Below are 26999 nucleotides of genomic sequence, written 5' to 3' on the forward strand. Positions count from 1 at the left end.
GTCCTATAAATGTAAGATACCTAGTTCCAAATATCTAGAAGGAGGCCAGATAAATGATGTCTGCCATCTCACTTTCATTCAGATGTTTATCAAACATGTATTTAGCGCTAGTCACTGGTTACTGTGGATACTGTGGGGAACAGAAAGACATGGTTTATGCCCTAACTGAGCTTACAGTCTAGTTTAAAGAAGCACAACACAATGTGACAAGTGCAAAAATAGAAGCGTAAGTTGTCCTGGGAAGCAAATAGTGAAACACCTGACTAGGATTTACGAGAAACTTTAACTGCTGCGGGATCTGGAAGGTAATACCTGTGATGGTTAGTTTGATGTGTCAACTTGGCTAGGCTATAGCACCCAATTATCTAATCAGACACTGACCTAGGTGTTGCTGTGGAGGTATTTTGTAGATGTGGTTAACATCTACAGTCGGACTTTAAGGAAAGATCACCCTTGATGATGTGGGTAGGGCACATATAATCAGTTGAAGGTCTTATGAACAAACACTGAGGTTTCCCGGAAAAGAAATTTAAGACTGAAGCATTACCTCTTGCCGGATTTTCCAGAACTACCCTGGGGATTTCAGATGGACTTTACAGCCCCCGTGGTTGTGTGAGTCAATTCCTTAAAATAAAATTTATATACACACGAATACATCTTATCTGTTCTGTTTCTCTGGAGAACCCTACTGATGCAGTGTCTTAGTCATGTAAAGTTGGGGAGAGGACTGCAGAAGGTGTGTGAGGGAAGATGACAGTAGCCAGGAGGACCAGGAATGAAAAAGAGAAGCCAGATCAGGAAGCATATTACCTGTGACCCAGAGAGTCTGAAAGGGTTTTAAGTCAGCATTCACATTTGAGAAAGGACATCCGATTATACTATTATTGAGAGCAGAAGTCGAGAAAAACATGTTTCAATTCCAGCAGGAAGGAATTCCTAATAAGGAGGACATTTTTAATAGGAGAAAGAAGGAGACAGCCAGGCTGAACCTATTCTGGAATTTAGAAAGTAATTTGGCATTTCAAATCGTAGACAGCCACAGCCTCGCGAAAGGTTTACAACGTTCTTTTTACAATCGACAGTCTTTCTGTTCTACCTTACCTCCTTCACGTCTATAGCTTTCGCTACGAAATTCTCCTGGTAAGTGGGGAAATACTCCAGTCTGACCGAGCAGCAGTTCTGGAAGATAAACTCACACAGCGGCAGAGGTGGGAGGGTGGAGGTCAGCAGGGGATTCCGCTGCGAAAGTGGGAAGGAAGAAAAGAGTTTACAAACCAGCTGAAGTTCCACTATATCATGTGTGCGGTGAGAAGACTCGCTCATTACAGCTGCAGCCCTTTCTCTGTGCGCTTTCTCTCCTTCCTCTGCGGGTTCGGTTCCCGCACCGGGGTCGCCAGGAGTTCAGCTGTCCCCACGCGGCCGTCTGCTAGTCTGGGCGGAGTCTGGTACCTGCCAAGCTGGGATCCTGATGCGGAGGTGTGCGGGGAGCGCCGAGTTCAGACTGAGGTCTGAGGTCTCGCACCCCGCTGCTTTACCGACCACATTCGCAACCTCTCTTCCCAGCAAAAGGGGTCTCGCCCTGGGACCGAATAGATTTTTCTTCCGTTCCCTTAGCCTCCCTAAATGTCTTCACCCTGGCTGCCGGTGCTTTCCCCATTCGTGTAACACTCTGCCCATCAGAGCTAGCTGCCTAGGTCGAGCACCCTTGGAGATGGGGTGGTGGTTGGTGGTGACTTGATAACCCTTATCCAAGCGCAGACTGGAAGAAATCAGCATCCTCATTACCGCTTCCACTGCAAGGGTTTCAGGTGTACGTCTCTGTACAACCCTGGGGGGGGGGGGGGGGGCGGTCGGAGGGAGGGCAGGATGCCCACGTGCTGGGGTCCAGGAACCCGCTCCCCAAAGCTCGGTCCCACACCCCCGCGACCCGACTTGGAAGGAGATGGGCTGGAGCCAATTGTGCCCGATAAAGTGAGTGAGGATCTAGGGAGGGGGCAGGGTTAGTGGAAGGGGCCGAAAGGAGAGACTGCAGGTGAATCCAATGGCTATGCCCCCAGGTGGGGAGGCGGCTTGAGGGGTAGTTTGGAAGAGGCGAGGGAGACGCAGGCGAGGGTTGGGCTCGCAGGAGGTGCGGCGAGGAGAGCCCAGGCGGTGAGACGGGGTGGGGTGTGGGAGGGGTGGGAAAGGGAGGGAGTTCCGAAAGGAGGGAAAGGAACTAGCGAGGGGCGAGAGGAGCGAGCCTGGAAGGGAGAGCGGCGGGGGGCGGCCGAGCTGCGGGCTGGAGGGCGCCGGGCGCGCGGAGACCGTGCCACCTCCACCCCACCTCCACCCCCGGGGCACGGAGGGCTCTGCCTGGGAGACGCACAAAGACATGCGAAGAGGGGCTGAGCGAGGCTCGCGCACAAAGACGCCGGGGCGCACTGCGGCTCGGGCTGCACCCACCACCCCCGCGCCGCGCAGCGCAGGGGCCCGGCCAGCGCGGAGCCCGGGGCGGAGAGCGCGGCGGCGGCGGCGGCTGCTGGCCGGCGCGGGACCCGGGTGGCCGGCGCTCTCCTGGTGACCCGGGCCCGGCCGCAGGCGCGCGCGGGGGCGGCGGCGCCCCAGCCCAACTTGGCCTCGGCCTCGCCCTCTGCCCGGCCCGCCGGTGTCCCCTCCTTCCCGCGATTCCGTTTCTTCTCACGCTCCCCCCACCCTCCCTCCCGCGTCCAGCCCCGCTCTCCCCACCTTGTAAAACAAAGCCGGGGAAAATGCCTGCCCATGCAGCTCGGAGCGCGCAGCCCGTCTCTGAATAAGAAGTGAGTACAATGGCGTGTTTGTAAAAGCTTCAAGTCCGTCTTTTTCAAAAAAAAAAAAAAAAAACCCAAAAAACAAAAACAAAAACAAAAAAACCCCAAAACATTGTGAATGCTGCATGCCTCATGCTTCCCAGCGCCTCGCGGGAGAGACCCGGCCATAGAGCAGGAGAAGGTGAGACCCCCAGGTACCCTCTTCCCCACCTCCCGCCGCGGGCTTTCAGCCCCAACCAGTCCGGGGAGGGCTGCAAAAGCCCCGCCGGCAGCAAGCGGACGTTTTCCACCTTCGTTTCCCGTCCAAGGTGTTGGGTCATAATCTGGGGTTGGAGGCAAATCTATCCCCGGATCCTCTCCTGGCTGCTTCTCCCCACTCTCCCGCTGGTGCCTGGGGGTTTTGCATCTGCCTTGGGTATGGGTTTGGGACACTTGGGGGAGTTTCCGAAGGAGGAGGAGGGTCAGCTCTTGGGAGTAGCCGACGGGCAGGACGCATGGTGACCCTGGTCACACTTGTTGCCCGTTGCGTGGTGGTATAGGCAGTGGTGCTGAAAAAAGCTCATTTCTCCTGGTATTGAGTCGTCAGTTGTGGCCGGGAGCGAAGAAGACATACCTGGGTGAGGATGGGAGACCAGGATTAAGAGGACTCTGTGAGGTGCTGGAGGCAGAGAAGGGAGGTAGTGATGGTGCCGGGAGAGTGTGTGGAAGGGGTGAATCTTTGATTCCTTGTTCTAAGGAGCTTCTCTTCATGATCATACATCAAACGACGGGGAGATGGAAACCCAGAGGGTACCCCATATTAGACCGAGGGGAAAGGCTGTTGTTTTTTATTTTGGTATTTCACTAGTTTCTGCCCATTCTGTCCGCCAAATATGTATTATATATATTTCTGCTAATTAAAAAATAAGGCAATAGCTTAAAAGAATTAAAATCCATCAGGAAATGTATTAACTTAATAACATACAGCCACAATCTTAAAAAAAAAACCTGTCCCCTTTCCCCCAAAGCATGTTATATCAATAATACCTTAGTTTAGCACTGCAGTCTAGGAGTAGGATTTGGGAGCATCAAGGTAAACAGTCTTGGTGTTTTCCAGTTCCGCAGACCAGAAACCAGTGATGTGAAAGATCAGAAATATGAGAGCACAGAGAACGCTTGGAAAGCTTCCTTCAGAGAGATAATATGGAGCTTCTATGTGATTTTCTGTTATTTTTATTCCAAAGATGGCTTAATTTTAGATTATGACCTTTATTTTTCACTGAGACTCACTAAGCAGCTTGCAGGTGGGGTGGAGTGGCTAGACAGCAGATGACAGTGATTTTAGCTGTTATCAACATTTCTGTTAAAATGTTTCAAAAAATTAAAACATTAAACATGTATCCAGTGCTAATTTTGGGTGAAGTTGCCTTTATGAATATCACGTGTGAAAGGCGTCTGCTAGTTTGTGGCTTTATTTGGAGCAGCTGACTGTATCAGGAGGAAAATGTGTACATACTTGTTATAGCAGGTTGAACCATTGGAAATTGCTGAAATGAGCTGTAGGTATGTGGAATCTCCGCTTGGAGACAGGGGTACAGTTAAGTCATCAGAGCTCCGACTTCTCAAAGTCAGAACCATTCAGAGTTTTGCTGATTGAGGAGCCCTCTTATCTGTCATCATTATACAACACTGCTTACTTAGGTCTGGTGCTTCACGTAGCTTTGCTTGCAAAGCTTCTTTCCGATGGGCAACAGATGATTTATTTTATGAACTCCAGCTGTGGTAGTCCTACATTTAACTCACAGTGGTAGTCAAGAGGGCAAGGTATGTAGCCCTGTGAAAATCGACACTTCTTATTTTCGAGTAATTTCAGGTTCCTGTAGGGTATTTGGGTGCAATTTCATAGATTATTTCTTATATACTTACTTAAAAGTGTCTTTTAGATTAGGTTAGCATTTTATTAAACCTGTATTATATACACTAAAGTAATTTTACTTATATCTCTAACAATTATGTATGTTAAATTGATTATTATGGTTGAGTTTTTTTAAATCTCCCATCTTTCAGCCATTCTATCACCCCTTTTGGTTCAGTGTTGCCTTTCCAATTCTGTAGTACATGGCTTATTTTCCCCTTAGCGAGTGGAAGTCTAGTATCTCTTGAATTTTCTAAAGGAAATCCATTAATGATATTTTTGAACAGCTGAGATGGATAATAAATGGATTTAGAGTCACCTCAGAATATATGGGAATTTGTAAGAGAATACATAAATCCACTCTAATGGAGCAATTAGCTCTGTACAGAGCATGTAGGGTCTGAGGTGTGAGGCAATGTTTTTAATTTTTTTTCTTGATAATTTCACTGTTGAAATGGAAGGAACTTGTCATCTCGGCTGCACCTATGATTGTGTGCCAGAATGGGTAGCAATACTTTTGTTTTTTTTAAAGATGTCCGAGGTTGAATAACAAAATACAGACAGTGATTAATCATGAGCCCACTTTGGAGGACAGCAAAAAGAAATGATTGAGCTACTGAGTGGTTTATTTGCCATCATGTTTTACCAGATAATTACTAACGTTCTACTTCGAGCAACAACGTTTGGATCGCAGATTCACTTACAATACAATTCCTTTATTATAATGAATTTTTAAATAAAAATAGATAACGTTCTTTACACTGATGGCTTGTGGTATAGAGTGTTAAGTTCTTGAGAACAGGACTAATCCATTAGCCTTCTTTATGAGCCCTCAAATATCTAGCTGAGTACCATCAACTCTTAGGAGTTCTGTAAATGTGTTGACTAGCACGTTGGACAGATATAAATTTTGAAATTAATTAGGAAGCCCTCAGGCATTCTTTTTTTTTTTTAAAGGTTCTTAGTCCGCTTCCTGTTTTTTTCCGCCCATCGGAAACCCCAATAGCAGCAGAGAGCTAAGACCCAGCCCCTTTTCCTTGAACCCTTATATACTTCTGGTTTAGGCTCTGGAGCTTCCACCAGGAGAGCAAGTTCAGTCCACCTTTGCTGACCCCTGAAAGAAGCCGAGCCAGCCCCCTCTAACCTCCTTCAACCTAACCTCCATTCTCTATTGTTGGCAGTGGCGGCCCCTGACTTGCTGGATCCTAAAACTGCCGCTCAGAACTCTAAACCGAGGCTCTCGTTCTCCACGAAACCCACCGTGCTTGCTTCCCGGGTGGAGACTGACACGACCATTAATGTTATGAAATGGAAGACGGTCTCCACGATCTTCCTGGTGGTCGTCCTCTATCTGATCATCGGAGCCACAGTGTTCAAAGCGTTGGAGCAGCCTCACGAGATTTCCCAGAGGACCACCATTGTGATCCAGAAGCAGACGTTCATTTCCCAGCACTCCTGTGTCAATTCGACTGAGCTGGACGAACTCATCCAGGTAACTGGCACCCAGGAGTTGTTATTCCGTTTCCTCTGTGGGCAAAGACGAGTAAGAATAAGAGGCGATAACTTAGTACTAGGCCCTCCTATGTGCCTGTGGGGTCCTCTCCCACTTTTCTCCTTAGTGTAGACCTCTTGGCCACAGTTTCTTTTTCTCTTCATTGCACTCCCTCCCTCTTTTCTTCTTTCTGCCATCTTTTCTTCTTCTTTATTTCTCCCACTCCCTGCTGCTTCTCATCCTCTTCTGCTCTTGTGTTTCTCTGTTTCTGTCCTGTTGTCACTCTTCTTTCTTTTCCTTTGCCTTGTCTTAGAACTGCCAGTGGACAGTTCTGTTAACACAGGGTTACCTTGCTGGAGGCCCTCAGGGTTAGAGGACCACTGCCGACTGAGAAACTTTGCTGTGGCAAGTGAGGGGAAAATATAAGGCGGAAAAGCGCAGTAATCATGGCAATGGCTATTATAAGATAGAAAAGATGAGTTTGTGGTGGATACATCTCATGGCTAACAAGCCATAGCTCACTTCTTTAATCTAGCCAAAGCATAACTCTGATAACTGCCTTTTTTAGGTGTCTGGGGAGAAGTGATTAATCATTGCTTCTCTAGACCCCAGCTAAAAGCAATTTACTAGTAACACAGAAAAATGGAGTTTTTGAATAAAAACTAATTTAGTTTTAATTTAATAATACTGTTCTCTCTAAAGCAGAACAGTACCCTTATGGAAAAACATTATCAATCCCAGAATGATTTAAAAATTTCAGTTAGACTCCTTGGAGATGGCTATATTTTTGTTGTAGATTTCTTTTGTTTAAAACAAATCATTGGTCCAACCAAGAATCTTCGTCGAGAAGAAAGCCCTAGAATTTTCTTTCAAGGAGAGATCTGACTGGTGGAAACATTTTAATTGTACATATATTCATTTTCCTATAGAGCCTATTTTTCTTACCAGATTTATGTCAAATGGGATTGAAAACAATCTGTGAGCCATCAACTGAGCAGTTTCTTCCTCATCTTATGTTTGGTTTTACATCATTTGAGTGAGTTGGAATAGTCGATTGCGGGAAGAAATTATTATTGATTTTTATCCAGTTTCTTGTTCTACGACCTTTCCTCTTTTATTCCCTCTTGCCATGGATCCCCAAATGCTACCTCTGTCCTCCATAGCCCTCTCTATTTTTAGAATACACACGCAAGTTCTAGTTCAAGTCTTATTGAAAGCTATCAAAGCTAGTATTCTCTGATCCTCATTTAGCTCCTACCACATTCAGACACTTCTGCATCTCACCTATTTGACTTAAATTTTGGAAAGGTTCTTCAGATAATTAGATACTGAATTCCCTACTGTTTGTAGGTGATGGTGCCATTTTCAGTACTGACAGTGAACCTGCCAACTAATATCAGCAGTCCAGCCACCCCATTGTCTGTTCCTGCATGAGATCACTTCCACTTCACTCTTAATTTGTGCCCATCATCCTTAGAGGTACTAAAAATCTTTAAAGAATCCCCACTCCCCTTGGGTTTTAGAAGAAGAGCTCTATGTTATTTTGGTGGAGGGAGCATGGAGTCGTGGTAAAAGCCTAACCTGTGGGATTCGATAGGACGTTTTAAATTCCATCTGAGTACTTTCCTAGAGGTGTCATCTTGAACAAGTAATTTTCCTCTCTAAGCTTTAGGTCTAGCTAGAATGAGGGAAGAATACCTATCAAGTAAGGTTGCTGTAAGGAGTAAAGAGATAATCCATGGAAGGCATTTAGGTGCTCAAGACGTATTAGGTTTATTTGCTGTTGTTGTTATTTTTCCTTCTCTGCTTATCTCTTAATTGGGTGGAAGCATCTGATTCAGGTAATTGCATACTTACTTTCTCAAGTGAGGTTGTTTGTCTTGGGCAGGAAAAAAATGCTACATTGTTTTTGGAATGAACAAACGGAGCTCAATATATGACCTAATTATTTTTCTTTTTGCTCTACACAGGCAATCCATTTTAGCTTTATTAATATTCATTGCCGATTGAGTATCTTTGCTTCTTAAAAAATCTTAAGGATTTTGGTGCTTATTGGGTGTTTTTAAACGCAGAGGTTTGCCTGTTATTTATTGTCATATCACTCACCTTTATAACCCTGTGGTTTTAATAAATTATTTTTTTCTCTTTGAACATAATTTCTTCTTGTAAAAGAAATCTTTATAATGGCATAGCTCCAAGGATCAAAGTCAGTGTCTAAATAGGGAGGAAAGCAAATGAGCCAGGAATCATATATTAGAATTACATTTCATTTGTATAGTTCTCATAAATTTCCAAGTGTTTTTCCCGTGTTTATTTTCCCTTTTAATCCTCCCTTAAAACCTCATGAGCGGGTATATTAGGCAGAAATATCGCAGCATTAAGGATTAGGAGGCTAAGAAACCGAATGATTTACCCCAGATAGTATCTTTAGGATGAGAGTTCAGGTCTTCAGAATCTTGGTCTGGCTTTATTCCCAGGAGTCTCCACTCTTCCAGGGCTTTCAGTGCTGAGGGGAAAACGGAGAAGTTAGAAGTTCAGCCCTCATGTTGGTGGAGAAGGAATTCTGGATTCCTTTTGTGAATAGTGGGCAAAGAGGAGGAAGTGGCTAGTCAGGCAGTAAGGCCAACGTCAGGTACAGTTAACCTAATCTGGCCTCCAGTTATTAATTACACCTCTGGGTGGGTGATGGTAACCTCATTCCATGCTGTGGTTGTATCACAGGGTAGCCTAGGCTTGGGGGCAGGGTGGGAGGGGTGGGGGGGGGAGATTGGGAAATGGAGCGTTAAGGCACATGAGAGCAACTTCCTTTTCTGCTATCGAGTCCCATCGTGTGTGTTCCATCTAAGGGCTGTTTGTTTTTTTTTAAATATTTATTTGGTTGTACCCGTCTTAGTTGCGGCACGCGGGATCTTTGTTGCGGCATGTGGGCTCTTAGTTGCAGCACACGGGATCTAGTTCCCTGACCAGGGATTGAACCCCGGGCCCCCTGCTTTGGGAGCATGGAGTCTTAACCACTGGACCGCCAGGGAAGTCCCTAAGTGCTGTTTTTGACAAAGACCCTCTAAGGCAAGATTGAGGTGGTGGCAGAGATATCAAGACAAAGAGAACTTTTCTGGGATGAAATATTTTGAAAACTTTGACTTTTCAACTTCCGTTACATTTGTTAGTGTGATGCCAGTACAGAAAAATATATGGAAACATTTTTAAGTTTCAAGAGTCATGAATACCATTAACAATAGCCAAATTTTAATGAGCGCTTACTATGTGCGAGGCACTATTTTAACCCTTTCCATGTATTAGCTCCTTTAACTCTCTTAACCCTATGAGGTATGTGCCTTATTATCTATATTTAACTTAGGTGGAAACTGAGTCAGAGGGAGCTAATTTTCCAAGAGCTAATTTTCTAAAAGGTACAGTGCACTGTTATTCAAAGCTAAATGGACAGACTCCAGAGCTTATGATTTTAGTTCCTATATTTACTGCCTAAAAAAATTTAATAAACATTAAAGTTTGCTTTCAAGTTCCCTAATATTCCATATATTAGAGTGTAATAAATATCAAATTATAGTCCTCTGTACATCGTGATTTACATTATATAACATATCTCTCTCTCCATATATATGGAGAGTATATAACCTGGATTTTAATATTCTTTCTGGACAACACCTCCTGCTTTTATCCTGTTTGAATGTCATAAACCAGTAGAGGCATGGTTATATTAGATATACCTGGTTTTAATCTAGTTATTTCCATGTTTGCTGAGTCAATTCTGAGATTAAAAAATGGGGCAAAAATCTATGATCTATACATTGATAATAAAAACATCTTATGGGAGATTTGACTTTTGTTTTATCGTTTGAGCTCTACGCCCCTGTGAGGTAGGTGGGGAAGGTATTCTATCCACTTTTTGGGTGAAGAAACTGACACATTTCACAAGGTCATGTGGTGGCCTCAGGTCTAGATCTTTGGAGTCTTCCAGTTGAGGGGATTATATTCTCTGCACTGTTCCCTCTTCTCAGTTTTGTTCTTACTGCTTCATTCAGTGACATTTATTGAGCACTTCCAGTGTGTTGACCTTTGTGCTGGGTATTGAGCCAAGTAAATTGATGGGGGAAAACATGGCTTCTCTTAAGGTACTCTCTCCTTCAGAGTCAATGGAGGAGACCGCTATAAACTTAGTTATAATAGAACTACTTGCAGATTGGAGCTGGGCTACTGAGGAAGAAATTAACCACCCAGTGAGAGTTGGGAAGACACAGAAGAGGAGGTGAAAGGGAAACTGGATTTTAAGTGTGGAATCAGTGCTCTCTGGAGGAAAAATTGGAATCAGTAGATGTTCTAGGCAGAGGGCATGGCGTAACTGAATTGTCTGGGTGTGAGGGGCAGCGGCATGAGCGAGTCTAACAGAGTAGAGCAAGGTCTCTTATTCCACGGGAAGGAGGTGGGCTTTACCCTAGGCCTGTTCCCCTGCAGCTGAAATAGATGCGCCATTGAGGGCATTGGTTGTATACCAGGGGATACTTGGAGCTACATGCCTTCCTAGAATGCCAATGAACTAGACTTTAAAAAAAAAAAAAAAAAACATTGTTCTATACTAATTCTATAAGCATGTATTCATTCATATATATTTATTGAATTCTTGTTGAATTCCCTGTGCGTTGTCGCAGGCACTGAAATACAGTAGAGGATAAAACACTTGAAAATTCTTGCCCTTGGCGAGCTTGCATTTTACTGGGGGAAGATGGTATGTTAGTGATAAGTCTCAGGAGAAAAATATGAAGTAGTGAAGAGGGGTGGGAAACGTTGGATGGTCTTGGTGGTTAATTTTAGATAAAGTCACTGATAAGGTGACTTTTAGATGAAAGGCGTGAGGGAATTAGCCAAGGGGCAGTCTGGGGAATAACACTCAGCAGAGGGCCCAGCATGTCCCAAAGATGAGAGCATTCCTGGCCTGCAGAGGAACAGCAAGGATGCTGGGAGGGCGTGGTAGAAGATGATGTCAGGCAGGTAATGTGGGCCAAGTCCTATAGGGCCGTGTAAGTGAGAATCAGGAGTTTGGCTTTTTAGAGCAGATGAGTGTTCTATGCTGACTTATGTTTCACCAGGACCACTCTGGCTGCTGAGTTCAGAATAGACTGCAGGAGGCCGCGGGCAGAAACAGAGGGAGCAGTTATGATGCTGTTGTAATAATCCTGGTGATGGATAAGGGGATCTTGAAGTAAGGCTGTTGTAGAGAAAGTTGTGAGATATGGTCAGATTCTGGATATATCTTGGAAGGAGAGCCAATGAGACATACTGACGGACGGGATGGGCAGGACAAAGGTGAGGAGTCAAAGATAACCCCAACATTTTTGTCCTAAGAAACTGAAAGAATACAGTTCCCATTTTTCTGAGATGAGGAGTGCAGGGGGACCTGGATTGGGGGTGATGTCAGGAGCTTAGTTTGGGGCACTAATCGTGTCCATTAGACGGGCTTCGATTATTGAAGAAGATTCACAGGACCCCACGTAGCAGTGCTTACAGATCTATAGTATAACGTAGGAACATGGTGCAGTACAACAGCAGCACCCAAATAAGGATCTACACCACAGGCAAGGGTCATATCGCAGCATGGGGTCTGGCGGCACCGGGAGCCAGCTGGACTTGTCCTCCCTCTGTCAGGCCATGCCAGGCCATACTGCTCTCTTGGACCAAGAACCACCAGTGTGTGCACAGAACACTGCGGGCCAGGGAGACCAAAATGGCGTCTTGGCTGGAGTTTCTGATCCCCCGCTGGTCACACAGGCATTTTCTTGCTATACAACCAGCCTCAGTGGCAGAGCTTTCCAGGAGGCTCTCTGAGACCAGGTGCAAATCATCCATCACAATGTTATCCATGAATAACGCTGACAAGCTGGTGCTAACCTCCCTGAAGCCCCTCAGGTCATGGTTATAAAACAATACTCTTGATCAGAGTGTCTCATGCCTTTACTAAGGGACAGTGTTGTGTGGGTACTTTAGCCCAATGGCTCAGGCCAATTCCAGGCCAGCACAGTCAAGTTAAATTTGAGATGCCTGTGAGGACATCCAAGGGTAGAAGTTGAGTAGGATGCTGGAAATGTGAGTTTGGTCTTTGGGGGAGGGGTCAGGCTAAAGATATACTTTTGTTTTTTTTGAAATTTTAAAAAATTATTTATTTATTTATTTATGGCTGTGTTGTGTCTTCACTTCTGTGCGAGGGGCTTTCCCTAGTTGCGGCGAGCGGGGGCCACTCTTCATCGCGATGCGCGGTCCTCACTGTCGCAGCCTCTCTTGTTGTGGAGCACAGGCTCCAGATGCGCAGGCTCAGTAGTTGTGGCGCACGGGCCCAGTCGCTCTGCGGCATGTGGGATCTTCCCAGACCAGGGCTCGAACCCATGTCCCCTGCATTGGCAGGCAGACTCCCAACCACTGCGCCACCAGGGAAGCCCAAGATATACTTTTGGAAGTCATCATTATACAGAAAGCATTTAAAGTCAAGACGTTGGATGAAATCACCTGGAGAATGAGTGCAGGTTGAGATGAGCAGAGATTCTAGTATGACCCCAGGAGCACTTCAACATGTAGAGGTTGCTGAGGAACAGATCCAAAGTCTGCGTGAATGACTGATTTACAACCTAAGATGTCAAGGATGTTCCTCTTGTTTTAGCAAGCTGTATCACTCTATGCCCCCAGACCTCTTAAGGTTTCTTTTTTCTTTGCCTGTAGGAACCCTTTAAAAGAAACATTTAAAAAGTATGTCTCTAGGCATGGGAGCCACTGAAAGTGTTTGAATAGGGGAGCCCAATTATGTTTTGGATTATGGCTCTCTTAATGGCAGATGGGATGGTTTAGCATATGAAAAGCGTGCTTAGAACTGATTGTATATGGTGGTGAGTGATACTATCTGATTCTGTATACAATGGTTTGGTGGCTGTTATTCTAGTTCGTACAAGCATCGAGGTATATTAAATATTTGGCTTAACTTTTGGAAAGCGTATGTTCATCTTTGATCATTTTATTTATGGACACAAAATCATGTTGTCCAGAAAGCATCTTAAAAGGGCTGTCTTTTCTTATCAGTGATTTTACTTTTCCTGTTCAATGAACTTGGACTTTAGATGAATTTAGATGGATGAATTTAGACTTTAGGAACCCGATTCTAACAAAAAAATTGCCTGAAAAATATTTAAACATCCCATAAAATACTTTACGTCCTTTGGGTTAATCTCTGGAAAAAGCATTTTTAGATGGTGTAATGTGTAAACTTCTAGTAGCTTGGATTATTTTAGCAGATTATCTAGGAGTCACTTAGAAGACTGGGCTTCAAGGGTGAGGATTTCTCAAGAGTGCTGTTTTCATAGTTAGAAGAGGGAGTTAGGTATCAAGGGAGATACAGAAGTCTTAAAAAAAACCTTGTCAGTTTCCAGTTTTCCTGGGACTCTCCCATTTGCTACTTTCTTAGTAGGATAACTTATGTTTGCCTCCCATCCCAGCCCCTATTTTCATGCTGCCTTGACTTTCAGAGTGAAAGAATGAAAAGGGAAACACTTTTTCTATGTGTAAGTACATCCAGTAACAATTGAGATAGTTTCATTCACTGTTTTCTAATTATACTTAGGTTTTTATTATAAAACATAAAAGTAGTTGTCAGAAAATGATTTTGTCTCCAAAGGATATATGAAACTTAACTAGTTAATATTGGTAAAAAAAAATAGTAAAATGCTATATGAATATTATATATCAATAAAATATCACCCAAACTGATATGATTAAAAAGGAATATTATTTTAAAATAATGGCTAGGACACTATTTGATAGCTGGAATGGTTATTGCAGAGTGAGCAAAATTATTCTGCATATACATTGTAATACATTTAAAAATATTTTTTGGCTGACAATTTCTTTGGTCTAAACTTAAAATATGACTTAAATGTAAAGCTCAGTCAGATAGTATTAGAGTGAAGTTTGACTATTATAGATCTGTCCGTAGCAATTATGATGGTGGCTCTAAAATTCTTAGAGTTGTACATTCCATATTTTCATTTTATCATATATTTGAATACCGTTTTGCATGTTAAGGTATATTATTTAATTCACATATCCCCTGACATATATATATTAATTCACATTTGCAAAGTGAGGCACAGACAGATTAGGTGCCTTGCAGTTCAGAAAGAGACAAAATGGTACCTTGATTAGATTCTTCCTTGTGACTCCATCTCCAGGGCCTTTTGGTTAGATACTTACACAGGAATGTGTGTACCACAATGTCTGGTGATAGTAAATACCCAATAAATATTTAGTTCAAGGCTATATCTCTTTAAAAAGTACTTATATGTGTATTCTATTTTGTTTGGTCAGGAAACAGAGTTTCTTCTTCATCATCCTCCTTTTGTAGATAAGGGAACTGAGGCACAGAATGTTTAACCCCAGGTCACTCAGCCTTTTTTGGCTTGAGATGCTGAAAGTGGCACAACGAGCATTAGAGTTGCAGAGCTGTCATCCAGGTGACTCTATAGCTCGTTTCCATTGTTCCAAAAGGCCTTTTTAGGAGTGACATTATTTTGTTTTATTTTCTCCCTGGGATCCCCTTTAATCTAACCCCACAAACTAAATCAGATTTCTGACTTGTGCACCTAGGGTACACTTTCTTCCTTTTAAGTTGCTGGTGCATCCATGCCGTAGAAGCAAAGAGCAGCAGCAGAAGATGCAGCAGGTCTGTAAATGTGAAGGCAAAATATATACTTGTGGAGAATGAAAGTACAATTATAAGGCCACAGTGAGCAACTAAAATATTATGCAGAAACATGTGTGGTTGGGCATTAGTCATGCTGAAGCCTGAGCAGGTGAGGTCAGGGAAGGTGATTTAAAGCTGGAGGATTCTTACCTGAATGGAAGAGGTGGACAGGAGTGGAAAGAGGAAGAGCAGAGGGAAATAGTTATAAGAACACACTAAGTTAACATTCTATCTATAGGATTATAGCACTTTTACTCCTTTCTTGGTTTCTAACATTCACAAAGTATTAATAGTATCTTGTACAAAATCCAGGTGATACCAGAAGGTATCAAGAAGAAAGTAACATCTGAAATCCTTCCCTGCAGAGTTAGCCAAGACCTCTCTTTAGGCATTATACACAAATGGAATAGACTGAAGGGTGTGTGTGTGTTGGTGTATACACACACATATGCGTTTGTCCCATGTGTGTACAGAATTGTTCACACATGGGATCACAGATGCATGCCATTTTGCCATCTCCATCTTTTGCTCACCATTGTGTAGGGTATGATTCAGGAATATTCCAAGTCTTCATGTTAGCTATTGTCTGAAGGGTTTTGACATAGAGGACCTGACACAGAGTACTAGCACTCCCCACATCCCTTGTGGTGGGGGATTTAGATTCCCTTATGGTCCTTTGGTCGAAAAGGTTCATTCTCTTAATAAGTGATGAATAGAGGAAACCGAAGCATTGACTGAAGAGTTCAAGTATGGAGTATTGAAGAGTATAGAAGAATAGAACCTGTGGCATTGCAAAAGAGGAGAAGTACTCATCTACTTGTAGATCTTGTAGTAGTAGAACTGCTACATCCTGAAATGTTTTCATTTCAGGAAATAAATGATGATTCCTTTCAGTCGTGCTATTGGGATCCTCCTATTTTGTTATTTATTAAGTATTCACATAGGTTAGGTAATATCCTTTTCAGTAAGGGAATGAGATGATGTTTTCTAACTTTTTCAGCTATTTCCCTGCCTTTCATTTTTATGAACGTTTGAATATCTTGGCTGAATGAAGAATAGTAGTTCATCCAGCTTAGTATTTCTTACTCTTAACTATCTAAGGAACATATGAAAACAGTGCCTCAGTTCCCTTAAAAAGGACAACTTTACCCAGTGCCTCATGACATTATGAAAAATCTGTCATGGATCTAATATTCATAAGCTTAATTTATCTAAACTGTTTGAATATAACCACATTTCACCTTGTACCTTCTCTTGAGATAAGCGTCTTACATTCTACTCAATAAAGTTTTTCTTTGCTCTTTTATAAAATTACATCCTTTAAGTTTTAAGCCATTTGCTTAGCGAATTTAGCAAACCAAGTCATGAAATTCCCGTCTACGGAGAGGGACACTGTCTTTTTATCTTCATCCCCTACCGCATGTAGAATTCATTCTTCCTCACCTCTGTATGCTTTTGTAATCCGTGATATTGTGTGTCTTGGGTCTTTGCCTTTCTGGTAGTCTTGTATTTTCATCTCTTCCTTAGCACTTACAGTGTCTTCTTGATTATTTTACTTATCCTTTTTTGAACTGCTTTCTGCTCAGTTAACATTTTGAGAAGTGTCAATTAGAGCTGTGGGCAGTATTCCAGAAGAGGAGGAATCATAATGTAGCACAAGAGTGGCTTTCTGTTTTAATTCTTTCCTTGTCCTTCTCCTCGCCCCCCCCCCCGCCCCCCTGTTTTATTTCTATTACCACTCTGATGATGCCTAGTGTTTTGTATGTTGTTGTTGAATGATGTCCTCAGGCAAAGAATTGCAGTGACTTGAGGCTTCTTCTAGGCTACTGAAAACACTCTTTGAAGAGGGTAGCCTGGGTTATTTTCTCCCAAATCCATTAGTTTTCACTTGACAAAGATGAGCCTCAGTTCTCATTTGTGTGCCTCTTTACCCAGGCATGTGAGATTTTAAAAATTTAACTGAACATCAGGCATTTCACAGATCATGGTAGTATTTCCACACTTTGATATTTCCCTTTTTAGTGTAAAATTAAAACTGCAGAACAGATACTTAGATTTACATTTATCCCTTCAAATATATGTTTATTATACCTACATTTTTTAAACTATTAAAACCTTTTCTTTTAGACCTGTAACCAAACATACCCATTTTTTTTTATTTTCCCATTTTTACAAAGAACATTTTTTCTCAGTCTTTAGTACGTACTTTTCTTTTTATGACTGCCTACATTTTGCTAATTAATTTTTCTCTATGTCCTTACGTACTCCCTTATAATAGCTTTTGGATTGGCGAAGCATACTTTCTCTACGCAGTAGTGCTTTATTTTTACCCTGTGATTAGTTAACTTGCATATGTGTTCAGAAATATTCTTCATGTGCGTTCACTCTGTTTTGCTTTTAGTTTTTCTCAGAAAACTCCAGTTTATTTAGAACTTACTGTTACGTATAAGTGAGAGAGCTCCAATTCATCTGTAATTAGTCCTCCGTTTATAGTAATGTTAAGTGAAAGTGCCAATATTTGCAGACTGTTAAAAGTATGTATTTTTTCAGGGGTACCTAAGGAATCAAAATTTACCAGAGGCTTATAGAAGTAAAATGCGTTCTCTGGTGATGTAGCATTTAAGGGAGCTTTCAGAAATAAGTAAAGCAATGGATGTGAGTACTGTGGAAAGGGAGAAGAATCTCAGTAGACACTGTTACATGGCCACATGGGTTGCAGTGATGCATATTTCAGGAAAAAGAATCTTTAATTCTTAAATTTTCCATTTTTAGGGTCCCAAAATAGTTTCTTGGCTGCTGTAAAGTCCCTTTTCTACAGTTATCGCATCTCTTCTTATTTTGCTAAAGCTCACTTAGAGGAGTATGGGGAGTCATCAGAAACTCGTAATTGCTAAAACAGGACATGTTCCTTTTGGGCAAATGAAAAGTTCTCCTTTCCTATCACTGTTATTCATATACTACAGAGGATGATTTGAAAACATTTGATTTAAGTGACAGGTACAATAAAATGAACTCCACTCTCCTTGGACATATGTGCGATCGGCACAAGAGTGAAACTGATGGTACCAGGGAAGCAGATTCTGAGATTTATGGGTGAAGAGACACTGGTTTGTGTCCATTTAGACGTTTTGGTGTTAACCCCGAGAGCAGAGGTACCTCACTTCTCCTCCATATTTGAAGGGGAGTCCTTAGGGAGGTTTTGTGTTAACCCAAGTCACCACCCCATGGGTCTGTGGTGCTGTGTGTTTCCAACAGAGTGATAGTGTGGTCAGGATTCACTAACAGATTTCCAAGTAAGGCAAGCCCAAATGGACTAGAAAGGAGAAACATCCTTATTAGATGGATTTAGGATTCTTATCTTTTATCTTGCAGGGGAAGTAAAGGAAAGGTCTTATTTTCCTTAAAATAGCCACGGAGATGCATACAAGTTATGTTCTTCAGTGGGCAGCATATTTTCACATAGCAGCATCTCAGATGATGGGGTCCCAGGTGTTTGTTGAGCAAAGAAGCAGCTAGTGAATATGGCAGAGGTCTTCTTAGCTTTGACTTTAAAGCTCGCTCTAGTGCTTGTGCTTTTTTCCCCGGTAAAGTAGAATTTACAATGTTAATTACCTACCCGTCTGTAAGGAAATTTAAATGTTGCTGGGTGCAGTTCTGAAGTTCCTGTTGCATGAGGGAGGGGTTAGTGAGGGTTTCTTTGAACACCTGTTTTTCTCTTGCTTCTCAGGAGGTAGGCAGGCTGCTGCTGTTTTCCACTTGTCCTAGTCCATGAACAAATCATCAAATGATTTAGTCCCAGTTTTTATTAAATAGAATTTTATAAGACAAAATTACATTTTGATAAGTCAAAGTAACTTATCACTCGTACAGGAAAACAAAATTGATTTGCAGCATAGTTTTGTGAATCTGAACTTTTTTGGGCATTTGGACACACACTGGACACCCTGAGTTCTCTTTCTGCATCCTCACTCAGAAGCGTTTTTGCATTCATCTGTCACATTCAGGTAGCATTATCAGCTATTAGACAGACCTGAGGTCAGACTTACTCATCTAAAGGAAGAGGTAGTTAAAATGCACATTCATTCATTCTGCATGTAATGTTTTTTAAGAGGTGTAGTGTTTTTTTTGTGTGTGTGTGTTACGCGGGCCTCTCACTGTTGTGGCCTCTCCCGTTGCGGAGCACAGGCTCCGGATGCGCAGGCTCAGCGGCCATGGCTCACGGGCCCAGCCGCTCCGCGGCATGTGGGATCTTCCCGGACCGGGGCACAAACCCGTGTCCCCTGCATCGTCGGGCGGACTCTCAACCACTGCGCCACCAGGGAAGCCCAAGAGGTGTAGTTTTAAGCAAGGGGAGTCATCAACATAGAACTATATTGGCAGAGTCCCGCTCTCATGAAGCTTCTATCCTAGTGGGAAGTGACTAAAAAATAAACGAAGAAGTAGCTGCACAAGATAATTTCAGGAAGTACAAATGTTCTGAAGACTAAAGAATGACCCAGTGAGATGGAATGATGGGAGCAGGGCTCCTCTAGAAGGGCTGTGTTTTCTCTGAGCTGGTGACCTTGGGATGAGGTTTGAATGAGGGAGTCAGTCATGTAGAGATCTTGGGAGGAAGCATTTGAGGAGGAGTAGGCAGCAAATGCAAAGGTGGGAGCATTCTTGGTGTGTCCGAGGGCCTATGCAAACACCAGTGTGGTTGGCCCATCATTCATGAGTTGAGGGAAATAGGCCAAAGCCTCATAGGTCTTCATTAGTGGTCTAGGTTTTACATGCAATGGAAATTGACAAATAGAAAGTTTAGAAAGAAACAAACATAATTATATCATAATTGTGCTAGGCAAATAAGGTGGCGACTTAGGGGGATTAGAAAGATTAGTTGGAGAAATTTTAATGAAAGTTGATTTTGTGAAGAATTTTAAATAAGGGGGGGACAAACAGTGTTTGGGCTAGTAGGCTAGGAGCCCTTTAGGAAGACGTGCTCAAGGGCGATGATGCTGGAAATGTGTGTACTTTTGGGGAAGATATAAGGGAGAGGGGAGATGGCTGAATGTTCTGAAGCTGATACTAGATATTCAACTTAATGTGTCTAAGATTCATTGAAAAGAAGATCATTTTAATGAGCATAGATAATTGCTAGATGATTTGCACGGGCAGAAGCCCTTTATTTTATTTTTATTTTATCAAAATACATTCTAGTATCCATTTTACGATACAAGATGTATATTTTTTTACCTTTAAAAATTATTTTTTATTTAAAATCTTCCACAATAGTGGTATTTCTAGGCATGTTACAGCTTACATGTTACCGTAAGTAACTGTGTAATTAGTTTTTCGTTGATAAATAACGATTTCCTTTTTTTTCCTCTCTGGTTAACAAGTTCCAAAGCTTCATAGCAGTGTTCATTCCTGGAAGATGTTTTATCAGATAATGACATTTGGCTCTTGATTTGAGCAGGCCTGAAAGATCTATTACATGAGGCTAGTTTTAAATAAGTTGGCTTGATTAAAATTGTAAATAATCTTATTTTATGATAATGATATCATTCCTGAGACATATTTTTCATGGACAGCTATATGGTGCTATTATACAAAAATGATGCAAAACTATTTTTTGATAGGACAAGACTTCCTGCTTTATTCTCTTTAGTCAGTACCTCATAGCCTTATTTCTTGATCCATAGAGAACTTGTGTGTATGTTTGTGTGTTTGTGTCTGTGTTTTATCCTCTGTGATTCTTTCCTTATGCAGGATTAAATTGTTTCAGATAGCCTTCTTGTTAGGGACCTAATGAGATTCCTTTCTTGAGGAAAAGAAAAAAATAAGTTAATCTCATATATAAACTGAACTGGGATATGTGTCTTTGAGTCTCAAAGAAAATGCAAAGAGCAAGCAAAAGTGGTAACTATATCTGAAAGTCAGGGAATTTCTGAAAAGTGTCAGCAAAATTTTATCATAATGTATTTTGTATTAATTGCGTACAACATTTTAAGGAATAAACTAATTGAATTTGGAACTTGGAATCTACAGTGCCTAGTCAAACTCTGTCATTATAGAGCTAAGAAAATAAAGAGTTCAGTAATTTTTCTAAGAGCCTGCTACCAGTTAGTAAAAGAACACTATTGGATCCGTGAGTTCTAGCTCCCTACTCTTTATCCCCCACCTCCCAATTTCTCCTTTTTCTTTCTCTTATAAATATAAGCATCTTTACAAGATCAGGGCTGCATTCTAACATTTTTAATTTTGTTGAAATAAGTAGTGCAGATATTTTGTTTTCTGTTCTCCGGAGCTGCAGTCTGTATACAGTCTGTATACCCATATAGATGACTCAATATTTTGCATCTATCCATTGCTTGCTGCCTCTTATGGTGAATGAATGAATGGCTGGCTGGCTGGCTGGCTGGCTGGCTGGATGAATGAATGAAAAAAAAATCTCAGAATTTCAGGATTAGGGAGAATCCTTCTGAATCTTGAGAAAAATTAAAGTGAGTAGTGTCCTTTTGAAGGTTCTTGCCATCAAAATTGCCAGATAAAGTTATAAATGGATTTTTTAAAGGATTAATCCTTTTAATTAGGGGATGCTAAATCAAAATGAACTAGGAAGGAGAAGTGAGACAACTTAGAATTAAAAAAAAATTTATCTGGTAAATGAAAGAAAATTCCATGAATGTTTACATGTTAAGTGAATATTTATTGAATACCTATTATGTACCTGGCACTGTACGAGACTATGGTTTCTTTTTCTCTCAAAACTGTACTTTATAATACAGATTATTTTGTATCCTAATTGTCTCACTTCACAATATATTATGAATCTATATCTATATCTTTAACTATAGATTTATGAAATCCTTTTTAATGGCTTTATAGTATGCCATTTTATGGATATACCATAGTCTTTTAAGACTATTCTCCTATGCCAGGGACTTAACCTTTTATTATTATTTTTTTATTGCGGTAAAAAGTGCATAGCATGAGATCTACCCTGTTAACAAATTCTTAGGTGTTAAGTGCAGTATTGTTAACGGTAAGCACAATGTTGTACAGCAGATCTCTTGAACTTTTGCATCTTGCATGACTGAGGCTCTATATCCACTGAGAAAGCAACTGCACTTCCCTGCCCCCACCCAAAGCCTGGTAACCACCATTCTACTTTCTGCTTCTGTTGAGTTTGACCACTTAGATACCACATGTAAATGGAATCATGAAGTATTTGACCTTCTGTGACTAGCTTATTTCACTTAGCATAATGTCCTCAAGGTTCATTCAAGTTGTAGCATGGGACAAGGATGCCTTTTTTTTTTTAAGGCTGAATAATATTTCATTGTATGCATATACCGCTTTCTTCTCTATCCATTCCTCCATTGATTGACATTTAGATTGTTTTCACCTCTTGACTAATGTGAACAATGCTGCAACTATCATAGAATGTAGATATTTCTTTGAGAATCTGTTTTTGATTCTTTTGGTTAAATATTCAGAGATGGAATAGCTGGATCATAAGCTAGTTCTATCTTTAATTTTTGAGGACCATCCATACTATTTCCTTTAGTGGCTGCACCATTTTACATTCCCACCAAAGTGCCCAAGCGTTCAAATTTCTCCACATCATTGGCAACACTTGTTATGTTCTATTTTTTGTTTTTTGTTTTGTTTTTATAATGGCCATCCTAATGATGTGAGGTTATATCTCATTGTGGTTTTGATTTGCATTTCCATGATTAGTGATGATGAGCATTATTCATGTACCTGTTGGGCATTTGTATATCATTTTTGAATAAATGTCTACTTAAGTCTTTTGCTCATTTAAAAAATATTAACTTTATTAATTTTTTTTGCTGTTGACTTGTAGGAGTTCCTTATGTATTTTGGATATTAACCCCTTATCAGATATATGGTTTTCCGTTATTTTCTCCCATTCTGTAGGCTGCCTTTTCACTCTGTTGATTGTTTCCTTTGCTGTGAAGATTTTTAGTTTGATGAAGTCCTACTTGTCTATTTTTATTTTGTTGCCAGTGCTTTTGACAACATTTCCAAGAAATCATTGCCAAGACCAGGTTTATGAAGTTTGTCTCCTATGTTTTCTTCTAACAGTTTTATATTTTCAGATCTTATGTTTAAGTCTTTAATCCATTTCAAGTTGATTTTTGTGTATGATGTAAGATGAGGGTTCACTTTCATTCTTTTGCATGTGGATGTCAGTTTTCCACATCATTTGTTGAAGAGACTGTATTTTCCCTGTTTTGTGGTCTTGATACTCTTTTTGAAGATCATTTGATCATGTATGCATGGTTTTATTTCTGGGCTCTCTCTTCCATTGTCTATATGTCTATGTGCCAATACCATACCGTTTTGATTAATGTAGCTTTGTAATATGTTTTGAAGTTAGGAAGTGTGAGACCTCCAGCTTTGTTCTTTCTCAAAATTGTTTTGGCTATGCGGGGTCCTTTGTAGTTCCATACGAATTTTTTTTATTGGAGTATAATTGCTTTACAATGTTGTGTTAGTTTCTGCTGTACAGTGAAGTGAATCAGCTATATGTATACATATGTCCCCTTCGTCTTGAGCCTCCCTCCCACCCCCCATCCCACCCCTGTAGGTAGTCACAGAGCACCGAGCTGAGCTCCTTGTGCTATACAGCAGCTTCCCACTAGCTATCTGTTTTACACGTGGTAGTGTATATATGTCAATGCTACTCTCTCACTTTGTCCCACCCTCCCCTTCCCCCACGGTGTCCACAAGTATGTTCTCTATGTCTGTGTCTCTTTTCCTGCCCTGCATATAGATTCATGAGTACCATTTTTCTAGATTCCATATATATGCATTAATATACGATATTTGTTTTTCTGACTTACTTCATTCTGTATGACAGACTCTAGGTTCATCCACATCACTACAAATGACCCAGTTTTGTTCCTTTTTATGGCTGAGTAATATTCCATTGTATATATGCACCACATCTTCTTTATCTATTCATCTGTCGATGGACATTTAGGTTGCTTCCATGTCCTGGCTATTGTAAATTGTGCTGCAATGAGCACTGGGGTACATGTATCTTTTTGAATTATGTCTTTCTCAAGGTATATGCCCAGTAGTGGGATTGCTGGGTCATATGGTAGTTCTATTTTTAGTTTTTTAAGGAACCTCCATACTGTTCTCCAAAGTGGCTGTATCAATTTACATTCCCACCAACAGTGCAAGAGAGTTTCCTTTTGTCCACACCTCTCCAGCATTTATTGTTTGTAGATTTTTTGATGATGGCCATTCTGACCAGTGTGAGGTAATACCTCATTGTAGTTTTGATTTGCATTTCTCTAATAATTAGTGATGTTGAGCATCTTTTCATGTGTTGTTGGCCATCTGTATGTCTTCCCTGGAGAAATGTCTATTTAGGTCTTCCGCCCATTTTTTGATTGGATTGTTTTTGTGATATTGAGCTGCATGAGCTGCTTGTATATTTTGGAGATTAATCCTTTGTCAGTTGCTTCGTTTGCAAATATTTTCTCCCATTCTGAGGGTTGTCTTTTTGGCTTATTTATGGTTTCCTTTGCTGTGCAAAAGCTTTTAAGTTTAATTAAGTCCCACTTATCTATTTTTGTTTTTATTTTCATTAGTCACCTTATCTTGGACAAAGGAGGCAAGAATGTACACTGGGGAAATGACAATCTCTTCAATAAGTGATGCTGGGAAAACTGGACAGCTACATGTAAAAGAATGAAATTAGAATACTTCCTAACACCATACACAAAAATAAACTCAAAATGGATTAAAAACCTAAATGTAAGGCCAGACACTGTAAAACTTAGAAGAAAATATAGGCAGAACAGTCTTTGACATAAATCGCAGCAAGATCCTTTTTGATCCACCTCCTGGAGTAATAACATACGAATTTTAGAATTGTTTTTTATTTCTGCAAAGTGTAACATTCAGAGTTCAATAGGGGTTTCATTGACTCAGCAAATCATTTTGGGTAGTATAGACATTTCAATGATATTAAGTCTTCCAATATATGAACACAGACATGTTTCCATTTATTTGTTTTCTTTCATTTCTTTCAGCAAATTTTGTATTTTTCATTATACAAGTCATTCACCTCCTTGGTTAAGTTTATTTCTAAGTATTTATTCATTTTTGATGCTATTATAAATGAGAATGTTTTCTTAATTTTTTTGATTGTTCACTGTTAGTGTAGAAACACAACTGTTTCTTCTGTTGATTTTGTATTCTGCCACTTTGTTGTATTTGTTTATTAGTACTAACAGTTTTTTTGTGTGTGTAATCTTTAGGATTTTCTACATATAACGTCATGTAATCTGGACAGAAATACTTTTACTTCTTTCTTTTCAATTTGGATGCCTTTATTTCTCTTTGTTGCTTAATTGCTTTATTTAGGACTTCCAGTACTATGTTGAATAGAAGTGGCGAGAGTTAGCATCCTTGCCTTGTTCCTGATCTTTGAGGAAAAACTTTTTTTTCATTGTTGAATATGATGCTAGCAGTGGGTTTTTCATATATGGCCTTTATTATGTTGAAGTAATTTCCTTCTGTTTCTAGTTTGCTGAAAACTTTTTGTCATGACAAGGTGTTGAATTTTTTCAAATGGTTTTTCTTTATCTATTGAGATGAATATATGATTTTTATTCCTTTTTCTCTTAATGTTATCATGTTGATTAATTTTTGTTTATTGAATCATCCTTGCCTCCCAGGGATAAATCTCACTTGGTCATGTGTATGATCCATTTAATGTGCTATTAAATTCAGTTTGATAGTATTTTGTTGATGACTTTTGCATCTATATTCATCACAGATATTGGCATATAATTTTCTTTTATCGTAGTATCTTTTTCTGGCTTTGGTATCAGGGTAATGCTGACTCTGTAAAATAAGTTTGGAAATGTCCTTTTCAGTTTTTTCGAAGTGGTTGGGAAAGATTGGTGTTAATTCTTCTTTAAATGTTTGGTAGCATTCATCAGTGAATCCTCTGGGCCTGGGCTTGGGAGCTTTTCAATTACTGATTCAATCTCCTTACTAGTTTAGGTATGTTTAATTTTCTGTTTTTTTCATGACTCAGTCTTTGCAGATTGTTTCTAGCAATTTATTCATTTCTTCTAGGTTATCCAATTTGTTGGGTATAATTGTTTATCATAGTCTCTTATAATCATTTTTGTGTCTGTGGCATTGGTTGTAACGTCTCCTCTTTCATTTCTGATTTTATTTATTTGAGGCTTCTTACTTTTTTCTTAGTCAATTAGCTAAAAGGTTTGTCAATTTTGTTTATCTTTTCAAAACACCAACTCTTATTTTTGCTGATTTTTTCTGTTTTTCTGTTCTCTATTTTGCTTATTTCTGCTCTGATCTTTATTATTTCTGTCCGTCTGTTAATATCGAGCTTTGTTTTTTCTAGTTTCTTGAGGTATCAAGTTAGGTTCTTTATTTGAGAGCTTTCTTTTTTCATAAAGATGTTTACCACTATTGACTTCCCTCTTAGTACTGCTTTTGCTGCATTCCATATGCTTTGTTATGTGTGTGTTCATTTTTATTTGGCTCAAGATATTTTCTGATTTCCCTTTTGATTCTTCCTTGAACCATTCGTTGTTCGGGAGTATGTTGTTTAATTTCCACAATTTGTGAATTTTCTAGTTTTTTTTCTGCTACTGATCTCTAGTTTCATTCCATTTTAGTTGACAAAGATACTTGGTATGATTTCAGCCTTCTTAAATTTTGTTAAAACCTTTTTTGTGACCTAACGTGTGATCTTTCCTGGAGAAGGTTCTGTGGGCACTTGAGAAAAATATGTATTCTGCTGCAATTGAGGGGCATGTCTGTTAGGTTCTTTGGTTTATAGTGTTGTTCATGTCCTCTGTTTCCTTATTGATCTTCTGTCTGGATGCTCAATCAGTTATTGAAAGTGGGGCATTGAATTCTACTACTATAATTGTGGTTGCTGTTTATTTCTCCCTTTAGTTACGTCAATGTTTGTTTCATGTATTTGGATGCTCTGATGTTAGATTCATACATACTTATAACTGTTATATCTAACTGGTGAATTAACCCTTTTATCATTATATAATATCCTTATTTGTCTCTTGTTAC

General features: G+C 40.4%; 1 protein-coding gene across 4 annotated transcripts in view; it reads left to right on the forward strand.

Moving 5' to 3' along the window:
• KCNK2 (potassium two pore domain channel subfamily K member 2) overlaps positions 1-26999 on the forward strand; it is a 229902-nt gene that overhangs the window by 67370 nt on the left and 135533 nt on the right. For 2 of the 4 annotated variants that reach the window (XM_027082984.1, XM_027082985.1), the window contains exons 1-2: positions 2804-2967; positions 5862-6172. In XM_027082984.1, coding sequence (XP_026938785.1) covers positions 2919-2967; positions 5862-6172 — 360 coding nt within the window. In that variant the 5' untranslated portion in view covers positions 2804-2918. The other 2 variants (XM_027082987.1, XM_027082986.1) reach the window with 2 other exon arrangements.

The sequence above is a fragment of the Aethalodelphis obliquidens genome, unplaced genomic scaffold (genome assembly GCF_003676395.1).
Source record: "Aethalodelphis obliquidens isolate GAN/ISIS:26980383/991018 unplaced genomic scaffold, ASM367639v1 scaffold48, whole genome shotgun sequence".
Taxonomy (NCBI): Eukaryota; Metazoa; Chordata; class Mammalia; order Artiodactyla; family Delphinidae; genus Aethalodelphis; species Aethalodelphis obliquidens.